We start from the raw sequence: 12,290 nt of genomic DNA, 5'->3' as shown, positions 1-12,290 counted from the left end.
ATATACCTATATTACCTGACAGGTAAAAACATGCATTTTTTTAATGACGTAAAAGCAACATGCACTATTGTTTCTCTATCTGCAAAGAGACTGAGCTACAGCAATGTGTGGCGGGGTACAGCCAGTTTAAAATAAAATGTGTCTATTAACCGTGTCCCACTTTTCTGTATATTTAACAATTTTATTTTGAGGTTCACCTTCATTTTCTCTCTTCAAAATTGGTTATTTCACTTCCCTGTTGATTTCCAATGGAGATATTACACGACCAGCAACTATATTTAAATATAGTGTAAAGAATGTTACATATAAAGGCTTTTTTTTAAATATATTTGTTTGCAGTCAGACATTTTTTCATTTGAATCTTTAACTTTAGAGACGACTCTAAAAAAAAACAATGAAATGATGACAATTTATGTGAGGTTAAGTATCCACAGAAGTGATTTTTGGCGTAGTATGCCAAGTTCGCAAAATCGTTTTGCAGTTTCATATGAACCGCAGCAAGCAGTTTTCATATTAATATTTTGAGGATTGGTATTAATTAAATAATATGGTAAATGTATATATATGACACCAATCGCTCGAGTGGGTACCTGTTAAAAAGATAATTTAACAAAGTGAGGTTATGTGAATTTTTTAGGTGGCAACACTAAGCAAGATGGCGGCCTACAGCTAATGATATGAATGATTTCGTTCATGCGAGTCTTCACAGATTTGGGGTTACCAGACAAAAATATAAAACAATAAAAATATTTAATGTAACCTACCTATGCTGATGTATGGGTGCAATTGTGTTTTGTCAGGCAAGGGTTCAATTCCCAGACTGGTATTTTATATTAAACAGCCGTAAATCTATCAAATTTATAAATAATAATAATAATTTCCAAAATTAAAAAACACTTATTTTCCATTAACGAACTAAAATTGAATAGCAGAGAAAAGAATAATTGTGTAAACTTATGGAATCCATAATGAATTATTAATTTTGGCTGTAAGATGGAACAATACATTTATTTTATTTGCACACCATACGAAAGTTCTACAGGCCAGAGGGTCTAGCACAGTGAAATGGATTACTTTACAATATGGGATCAATACTGATTTCCCGAGCACGGTTGCGCTGTTGATAGCCAGCGATATTGATAATGCAATTAATAAGAAATTGATATACACTGGCATAACCGGAGGTATTGTCTATGAATTGACATTCCTAAACGTCAAATACAAATAAATTTACAATGTTGAATAGAATTATTAAATTTAATATACATTGACAGTTCGCATGTACTTTTTGAAATTAAAAAGGGACTTAATTAGTCAATGAGGTGTTTAGTCTAAAATAACAACTTTTGTTTCTCCAAACTGGAATGGAATCAATTGATCTCTTCTTAATGAAATTAGTTAAGTCTCTGGGATCGTGTATATGATTTCTTTCAATTCTAAGAGCTTCGTTAGTTCACCTCCATTCATTAATAAACCAGTTATTTTGCATAACGAATGACATTGTTAAAAAAGTTGGGTATATTGACAACTTATCAGACACTTTGAAGGCAGCGCTAAAAACAGCGGCTTCTGTCTACCGACTGTCGGAAACATAATCTGACTGTGCTCGCAAATATCGCCATTAGACCATAGATGAGAGATTACGTCAATATCGTATTGGTATCGGGTTTTATCGATCGTTGGTGCTAGATACCCCGAACCATGTAGAGTTCTATACAATAAACAGAAATGTTTAAATCTGGTAACTCGGTGATAAACAAAATAAAATAAAATAGTTTGCCGAACCTTATAGAATTTTACATGCATTTAATTTTGATAAAAAAGCTATTGTGTACATTAAAGAAGCAATGACAAATTGACACTAAGCGATATAGCACATGATTTATAAGTATATAATATATTATCGCTATTCATAATTTAATACTCATTTTTTTAAAAATAGCCACATTAAGAACCAACAAAAAAACATCATTTTGCATCTGTAAAACAATTTATGTTAATATGGCTGAGTTTAATTTAGATCTTTATTTGTGCAATTCGACTTACATAATTAAAGAAAAGTTAACCCCTGCATCTGCAGTGTTAATCATGTTCATGTACGGTACGAAGCACTGCAATTGCAGTGTAGACCTGGTACATTCGTTTTTGCCTTCCGATATAACTTCTCTTAGTTAGTTAAAGACAAAAAATAAAAATGTCACTTCATCAAGTGTGGTATTGCTACGTTTTGTCTCATAGAAAGGACAAACATTCCCGGGTTACGAATATCCCGACAATATTTGGAATTGTCCTACAACCATCATAATAGTATGTTGAAATTTTTGCTTGAGCAATGAAGGACTTAGCCAGATTGACCGCGAAACTGCGCGGTGGTAACCCAACCTTTATGCCCTACAGTTAAAAACCAGTCTATCGATATAAGTGAAATTTACAGATGTGTATTGTGTGTCTTTGTTGCTTTGAGGTTGAGCAAAAGATTACCAGTTTTCGAAATCCATGATTTAGAATTATTGATAATGGAATATTTTTGAGAAAAGATACACAACTGCATGTTAAATAGGTTCATCTTTTGGGATACAAATTTTGAATGCTAATTTATTAGACACAAAACAACTTGAAAATGATACATAATTATTATATACATGTAATTTACAAAAAACTTTTAAACACGGGAGATTTACACGTTACATGAGTGTAAATAGAAACACACATCAGTTAGTTTTACATTTCAATAGATTCTTTATAAAATTTATTAATTTGTGCATTATGGAATATTACTTTAATCAATAATTTAATGCTAGGGAATTAACAATACATAGATAAGTACAGTCCCTGTAAGAAATATGCATAAAAAAAACATTTTCGTGTTCTTCTGTTTTAATTGAGTTGATTTGTGAAACTTTTATGCCTAATTGTTCCACAGAAAGAAGTCTGTTTCAACTTTTGAACCAACTGTGATCAGCAGAAGAGGACAACTATCATGTTGTTGAGCTTGTCAGCTGATTACAGTTTGATAGAAAGCTGAAATGCGCCTAGAATCGACCTAACAAATGGTCATTTGACGACAATGTTACATTTGAATTTTTGCGAAACAACTGGGCCTTAGTGTTTAATTACATTTGCACGGGACTGTACTAGAATGTTGGGTTTACAATGTGTAAATGCTATAGCTTATTATTTATAAAAGTGATAAGTTATAAAAACTACAACGGTCGGGGAAGAATAGTAATTACATACAGGGTGTATCGGCACGTACCCGACAAACTTTAACCAGCTATTCCTTAGCATATTTGGAGTAAAAAATCTTATGTGCACTTTGCTGTCCGGTAACGTTTTTTTTAAATAAAAAATGTATTATTCATATTTTCACCACATGTCACCACTGTTTTATCCTGTGACAAAGTTTGAAAACCCATCTGGCAAATATTTTATTCGAATTCCGTTGAATAATGCACGTGTGTACCTATATTGGCGCACGTTTACAGTCACAACGAAATAGCACGGCACCATTCGTCTCATTTTTAACTATTATTATTTAGTGTGTGCGAAAGAGCGAAGACGCTTTTTGACATACTTGCTTATAACAGCTGTTGAACACGAAACGCATGCCAATGACAGTGATGTAGTGTGGAAATTTTAAAATTTTTTGTTTTTAATTGAAAAAAAAATGCCACCGGACAGCAAAGTGCCCATAACATTTTTTACTCCAAATGTGCTAAGGAATAGCTGGTTAAAGTTTGTCGGGTTAGTGCCGATACACCCTGTATACAGGGTGTCCGGAAACTCGTAGTACAAGCGGGAAACTGGTGAATCTACATCACATTTGGAGTCGATTTTATAGTATATTTTTTTTTGATTTGAGCTTTCGTTATCGAGTAAATCGAGTTTGAAGTTGATTTTTTTTTATTTATTTTTTTTTTTTTTAAATCAAATTCTTATAAATTATTACTGAAGATCAAAGTACCCAACTAATTAAAACTATTTGAAAGTAAAACAAATGAAGAAACTCGGATTTGAAGCATTATTTTGAAATCATCCTTCATTTAACCCGGTGTAATCATAAAATATTTCTGCTCTGCAGGGTTAAAACATCTGTTGGTCAATCCTAAACACCAGAAAAAACTTTAACCCTAAAATAGCCGAAAAATATATTTTTTTGGTTTTTTTTTTTTTTTTTTGAAAATGCTCAAATCAAAAAACTTTATGTTTTTTTGGGTTCTCCATGTGGTGTAGATTCTCCAGTTTCCCGCTTGTACTACGAGTTTCCGGACACCGTGTATAAAAACGACGACGAATAAAAAAAAACTCGAATATTTCAACAGGATGAATTAATTAATTATCCAATTATTACGGTATGTTGTGAATTTGATGGGAGTGGGGAGAGGAAGAGGAGAGTTGGGAGGATCCTGACTATTCAACGCTGGTCACTAAACATGGCTAAAGCCATTTAAAGCAACTGAATTATGGTCTTTTATCAGGACGATAATGCGAGTATCATCACTCTGATGATTTGGTAAATATTTACCGAACTGCTGCACTATTAATAGGCACAGATTATGGAAATTACACTTTGTTTCAACTTAATTACTACAAAAAACAACTATTTACTTTGGGAAGACGCATAAATTACTTAATTAACCCAAACTAAGAACCTAATAATCTATTTTGTCCATGTAAGCAGTTGTTTCTTGCAGTAAGAAGAGTAGGCATCTAGTTGTTCCTCCTTCATATAATCGGGGCATTTTCAAGACTCGCATTAATAAATACCTTCCTACAGCCCCGTCTTAAACCCGCCTCACAATGCTGCCCAACCGGGTGGCGACATATATCCCCTGCCTTTTCACTGCAAATTTAAAAAGTAAATATTGAAACTAAGTGTAATTTTCATAACCTATGAGCCTATAAGTTAGGTAAATTTTTACCAATGATTTTTGATTCCGCGCACGAATTTAACCGATAGTCAAATGTGTACACTGTTAAGAGGTAATATCATTACATCAATAGAGCGGAAGAATAGAGAATGGAGTATAAGGAGAATATTTGACGCATAGATTGATGGAATTAGAAGGCAGAGACACCGCAGGCAGACATGACACAAATAAAATGAAATGTCAAGAGACGGCATATCTAAGAGCATAAATGCGGATAAAACAATGATCCCCTTACCAATAAACGTGTTTTAAATTTTACACAACTGATAAACATCGTAAATGCTGAGATTCGCAAAGATGCTAGATGGTTTGGGCATGTAGAGCGAATGAACAAAGAAAGGAGAATATATGACGCAAATGTGAATGGTAGCAGAAGTCGGGGACGCCTGAGGAAGACATGGCACGATCAAGTGAACCAAATACTTGAATCGGGCAATGTAAGGAGTCAAAATAACAGAAGATGCATGAGATGATGTATGATTATGAATGAGGCAAGGCAAGTTTAATAAATTTTCCCATCCGAGTGTTAATTTTTTATCCATCGACGATATTACATATACAACATTATTTATTAAACTTATATTTAAAAAATAAAATGACATCGATAACATACCAATCATTAAACAAAATTATGAAATCACGACATCAAAGTGAATAAAATTTTATTTTTGTTGACTAATTACTCACGCCTTAACAAATTAGAGTAAAATTGAAATAATCAGCAGCAAGTCAAATTATTTTAAATATTAATCTACACATTTTTACAACTAACTTATAACAAATATAAAATACAACTTTAATTAGGTGAAGGTTGCCTAAATAAGTGTTTTTTAAAACAATAATATTTCATATTAAACCTTAAATTCAAATGGAAATGTGTAAAGATCACTGCCTCTCTGTGGTGTTTTTCAAAAGAGGTATTTTCTTAGGTATAAGATATAGCTCGCCAATATCTAGTCGCAACACCCAAAAGATTATAAATGCCAAAATTAACCAAAAATAATAGAAGAGCAACGTTCGGAAAAACCTGGCTTAATCAGATATAGTTATTAACCTTTTGAACGTGTTAATTTGCTCCGTTTTATCTATACCCGTACGCGGTACATATTTTAAAATACCTATGCACGCAATTAAATGTCAAATTATAGCATTCTGGCATGATTTATTGGACTATATAGACAGAACAGATTATGCTCCACAATATGATAACAAATCCTCATGTGTCAACACTCTTAGATGTTTATAAAAACAAAATCATAAAATTTCATACAAAGATGTACCGTATCTTTTGAATGTGGTCCCGCCATTCACTCGGCGTGTGTGTACTTAGGTGATAGACACAAGTGGGACACCATGAGCACTTATCATTTTTTGTTATGAAAACTTTGTCTAAAACTGGACACTTAAATTTTATGTCACTTAATATAATAACAAAATTGGACTAACGCCATCCGTTGACAAAATTGTAAACTATAGCACTCGAAGGCGCAAAGAGGCTCACTTGATTATCGATGTTTTTTAATGAAATACAATTTTATTTTCGAGAAATTCTTGTAGATGTCAGCATCGTGATAGTTCTACGAATGTTCAAGCGAGCGGGAAAGCATAAAATAAATTTATGTCAAAAGACTTTTTGTAAATTGTACAGTCTTGCTAGATAATGTGTTAGTAGTTTTCCGAGAATAGCTATTTATATCCAGAGAAATGTTTTTATTTCCCTCGTGAATGCATTTAAATAAATATAGTAATATACATTTTTTTAAACAGTGTGGTCAGACTTTGGGAAGTTCTGGGAAGTAAAAATGCAAGAGGGGTGGGTATGAATCTAGGAACAGTTTGTCCAGGAGTGGCGGAAGTATAAATCTATCTCCCTCTCTCTGCGATGCAAGCCGATGGGTCGAGAAAGACAAGTCAGAGAGGTCAAATTAAATATGATACAAGAAGACAGTTGCAAGATCGACGATGCTTCCACAATGGCGGCGCACTTTTTCACAGATAAAATAAATATGTTTGTAAGTCAAAACGACAGGATAGAATAATATTAGGACATGTTATTTTCTTGCCAAGCGATACAATGTATTTTAGTATACTAGGAGCATTTTTTAAGGTACAAAATCCCATGAAAAGAAAGTATGTTTTGATATAGCCGATGGGCAAGGCTGGCATGTTCAATGGATAAAAATTTATATTGCTGACAGACACTATCGAAGCACAAGCTATTAAACACAGTCAAAGATCAATGTGTAAAATTATAAAATTTTATATTTACGATTCGTTCCAGAGTTAAAAATATACTTTTAACATCACCATCTTAGTTAAGCTGTGATTAATAACTAGATCAGAATAGTTAGATGCATCCTACCATATTCTTCTCTGTGTTCTTTCAGCTTCACAAAAGTTCCTTAATTGAATTAAAGTTTTTTTTTTTAAATTTTGGCTCTTATCATCTTTTGGCGATTTGGTCCAATTTGCTAATTACCAAAAAAATATATAAATGTTATGTAATTAATTATAATAAAAACAAAGAATTAATCAATAAATATTTCAAATTTCACCTAACATTACAAACTTTCATGTAAATAACTGATTGTGCTTTTTTCACAAGATTACAAAGAGAAATTCAATAAAAACAAGGTTTGGGTTCCAAAATTTGAAAAAAGGTCCAAAAATAAAAAAGGTCCAAAGGTTAAAAATAAAAAAAAAAATGTCCAAAAATTTAAAGAGGGGATTTAACCAAAAAACGAAAAGATCAATAAAGAACATGAATAAATCTTAAGTTATAGATATAAAACTGAGATATGCAGGCAAAATTATATATTGGACTGATAAAAAAATATTGTCCTAAAACAAAAATCAAAGAAAATAAAATTTAGTATATTAAAATTAGTCTCAACAACAAATAAACTTAAAAAACATTATTTTCTGTTTTCTTAAAAGCGGCTGCCATGTAATAAACATACCTATATAAATAATCAATAGCAAAAAAAATTAACAAAATAAATATAAACAAATTCTTTCCTAATAATCTAGGTGCATTTTTTAACAAGAAATCAATTGTAAAAGTAACGTCTGCGTAGCCTTTTTCATTTGAAACTTAATTTTGGATGGCTAAAATACACAACCAAAACAAATTTCAGTCAAATGGTTTATGAGGCAAAAAATATTTAGTACGGATGTAAGTTATTTTATTTATTTGTGGTTTAAATTATTAAATGTAAGCCATTAAATCTTCAGGTAAATTTGTTCACTTTTGAGAACAATTCAGATGGTCTCATAATGTTGTCTCCCTTACTTTCATTTGATCTAAATGGTGTTAGAGAGAGAAAACACCATGCTTTATATTAAAATAGAAGTTAGCTTCATTGAATTGTGCGCCTCTATAAAACCAAAGGATCCGATTGCTATTTAAATTTTTTTTTAAATATGAAACGATAATGTGAGGTGACAATAATGTTTTTAATACAATTGTTTAATAAAATGTGTGTTTTTTTTAAATATATTTTTTAGTTGACAGTAATTTTAGTTACAAAAAACGAAAAGTGAGACATTTAAAAAAATATATGTTCGCATTCAAAATTTTGATATTTCGAAAATCGTATGTTCATTTATAATTATGAAATTTAAAAGCATATTTCTTTACCTTTCGAAATCAGTTTTTAGTTTTCAGTTACGTTCAGAAATATTCCATTTATTTGAATTTTGTTGCAAAGCTGAAATTCTGTCGAAATATGCCAGAGGCCTAAGGGGTTAAAGTATTCGATTTTTCATGGTTTTAGAAGAATTTATTGAGAAATAATGACAGTTATTTAAAAAAATTATATTTGTGTACATAAAATTTAAAAAAAGGGTTTAAAAAAATGCATTCAGTTTGGTTGAATATTTTAGCCTCAAATTCAAAATGAAGGTTTGTATGAAAAAGACAGTACAGCTGTTCCTCTTAAAGTGCCCATTAATTTTACTAGATTATTAATTTAAGTACTATATTAAAATTAAAAATTACGGAAATATACCTGTTATAACACTGACCAGAAAATCCATAGAAGTGTGATCTAACCAATTTACATAATATCTGTCGACTTCTAGGCACCAGAGAGGATAATGAAATTGATTTTCTGTTCAAGAATTTCAAAATGAAATTGTTCAGGTTTCAAGTACACTTCTACAGGTTTACCTGTCCAGTGTGTGGTATGTAATACTGTAAGAACGTAGGTATTTGTAAAAATATGGATCTATTTTATGTTATTTATAAATGCTTGAATGATTATTGGTTTTGCAATGGAAGCCTTGTTGAATATAGTCTGTCTCGAGTAAAACTATGAAATAAAATTATATTTTATACATATATATTTTCTTATGACGCCCTGGTGCCACAATTTAGTGATGTTTAACAGTTTCGCTGCCACAAAATTTTGAGGACGTGATGGAACTAAATCTAAACGATCCCGATCGGAACTGATGGCAGCGAACTAGTTAACCAGGTTTATCAAATTTGCAACAATGTACATAGTGACTTCAACTAAAAATGTGACTCGATTTAATGATTTCAACTAATAGTTTTTCACAATTTAGAGACTTCAACTAATATTGTAACACAATATTTAGGAACTTCTAACATAGTGATACAATTTAGTTACTTTATCGCGTCATTATTATTATTATACAACCAATATAGCGTCACAATTTAGTGACTTCAACTAATATTGCTCCACAATTTAGTTACTTCAAATAATATTGTGTCACAATTTAGTTACTTCAATTAATATTGCATCATAATTTAATGACTTCAACAAATATTGCTCCACAATTTAGTTACTTCAACTAATATTGTGTCACAATTCAGTTACTTCAATTAATATTGCATCATAATTTAATGACTTAAACTAATATTGCTCCACAATTTAGTTACTTCAACTAATATTGTGTCACAATTTAGTTACTTCAATTAATATTGCATCATAATTTAATGACTTCAACTAATATTGCTCCACAATTTAGTTATTTCAACTAATATTGTGTCACAATTTAGTTACTTCAATTAATATTGCATCACAATTTAATGACTTCAACTAACGTAGTGGTACAATTTAGTTACTCTGACTATTATTGTGTCATATTTTAGTATCTTCGACTAATATTGCGTCACTTTTTTGTGATTTCAACTAACATTGTGTCACAATTTAGTAACTTCAACTAACATGGAGCTAAACTTTAGTTTCTTCAACTATTATTGTATCAAAATTTAACAACTTCAACTAATATTGTGTCACCGAAGGCGCCGTACAAAATAAAATGCGCAAAGATTCAAATCATTGAGTATATGCTAAAAGTAGGAGTTTCAAATAGTACTATATGTTCATAATAATATGGTAATATCAAGTTCAGATCGTAATAGGTGTACGTGACTTGTACTCATCGTGTTGTGTTCTTTATTGGAGCAGGGCTGGCTGTGGTGTGGTTTATGTAATAACTCAGTCAGACAGATAAATATATCTACCGGGGGTGGGGTGTATTTAACAAGGAGTGAGGTGGGGTGTGACAGGGTAGACAGGGGTGTATCGGGAGCTGGTTAGCGTGCCGCCCATCGCTGCACCGCCTCCTCCCACTCGGCCGCTTGTGCCGCCAGAGCTGCCAGTTCCGCCCCTCCCTAAATTAAATAAACATTAATATATAATTTCCATAACACATATTAAATTCATGTAGATCATTAACCTTCTGAGCATCAGTTGTTTAACCGACCGTCACGTTTGACGTTGTTGAAAATCAACAATCAGCGACATTTTAAAAATTTGACATTTGAACTGTCATTTTTTGATATGCCGATAATCAGCAGATAATGGTGACTAGTGACAATGTGAAATGTGACGGTCGGTGCAAAAACTGGCCCCTAGTACCTACCTTATGAATTTTAAATGGTTAGCCAGAAAAATTTCTATATTTTTTACATTATTAATTTGTGGTGGAATCCATTATAGTATTATGATGAAAAAACTGTTTTTTGTTTATTTTATCCTCAGACTGGTGAAGTTATTAAGTTTTTTAGTCATAATATAAGACAGCAAACCACTACAAAATATATATCTTTTTTATTGTTATTCTAAACACATAACATAATACATATGTATAAATAATATAAACTTCATATTGACAGTAATTAGACATTTTAAATAAAACTGTATCATTGATAATAAGATACCGTGTGGTTTTTATTATGTTACATAACTTAAATCACACGATAAGTCATGATTAGACATCTGAAAAATTCGTTGAAATTTGCGATTTTTTTTTAATCTAAATTTGCAGTATTTTTGGGAAAAACTGTATTATTGAACAGCAAAGGTGATGATATTTGGCGACAAAGATATGATATTTAAATTTTTGGTATTTTGAAGCAACAAACAAAGCATTACAGCAATGTGGCGGTACATTGTTTTTTATTCCTTTTCTTTTTATTTATTTCAAAATGGAAAAATGAATGACAGTAGTACGTGGCTTTTTTGACGTGAATTTAGCTGCGTTCGTTTCAAGCTTGTCGAACCCATAGACAAAGTCAAAATACGTCTATTTACAGTTTTGGCAGTTGAAAGCTTGCCATTAAATGCTGATTCTGCTTTTGAAGTCCGTTTCAAATTTGAACAAATTGTGATCAGCAGAGGAGGATAACCATGATGTTGTTAAGCTTGTCAGCTCATTACAATTTGATCACCTAGAATTGGTGTTTAACAGGGATTTATCAAATGTTAAAAAAAAAACAAAATGGCGCTAAACGGCCATTTGACGAAAATGTTACATTTGAATTTCTGCTAAACAACTGGGCCTTAGAAGGTATAATAATCCAATTAAAAAACTACCTGTACCTCGTAACGTGTTGCTGTGGCTCAGACTGTGTGTGCAGATAGAGAAACAATAGCGCTTGTTGCTTTTACGTCCAAAAGATGGCGCTGTTTTTTTTTTTATCTGTCACAGATGACATCTATATGACAGGGATATAAAAACACATGTAACGTTGTGTCAAAATTTCAAAGCAATCGGTAAATAACATTCGGAGATTTAAGATTTTGAACAAATGAACATTTACATTTTTATTTATATAGATATCAGAATATCGCGTGAAAAATACGAAAATTCGCATTTTGCGTTATTTTTGTGAAAATGTTAAAATTCGCGTAAAAATGTGAATTTTTCAGATCTCTAGTCATGATCAATTTGGTTTATAACAATCACTGTTGGTTTTTATTTTTCTTATAACAAAAGTCCAAAGCTGTTTGTTTTTTGTGCATGTGTCATTATAGTGAACATCTATACCTATTGTGGAGAAGACTTCAACAGAAGCAAATCTAATTACATTATTTACACATTGAT

The 12,290-nt window shown here is 31.4% G+C and overlaps 1 protein-coding gene across 1 annotated transcript in view; it reads right to left on the bottom strand.

Annotated features, from left to right (window-relative positions):
- Positions 1–8,800: 8,800 nt before the first annotated feature.
- Dyb (Dystrobrevin) overlaps positions 8,801–12,290 on the bottom strand; it is a 68,236-nt gene continuing 64,746 nt past the window's right edge. The window contains exon 20 of the mRNA XM_089648529.1: positions 8,801–10,575. Within this exon, the coding sequence (XP_089504655.1) occupies positions 10,498–10,575 (78 nt within the window). The 3' untranslated portion in view covers positions 8,801–10,497. The remainder of the gene's footprint in view (positions 10,576–12,290) is intronic.

The sequence above is a fragment of the Hesperophylax consimilis genome, chromosome 28 (assembly GCF_061612785.1).
Source record: "Hesperophylax consimilis isolate HC1 chromosome 28, BYU_Hcon_1.0, whole genome shotgun sequence".
NCBI classification, from domain to species: Eukaryota; Metazoa; Arthropoda; class Insecta; order Trichoptera; family Limnephilidae; genus Hesperophylax; species Hesperophylax consimilis.
The sequence above is the reverse complement of the archived record's forward strand: the minus strand, read 5'-3'. Positions and strand labels throughout refer to the sequence as shown.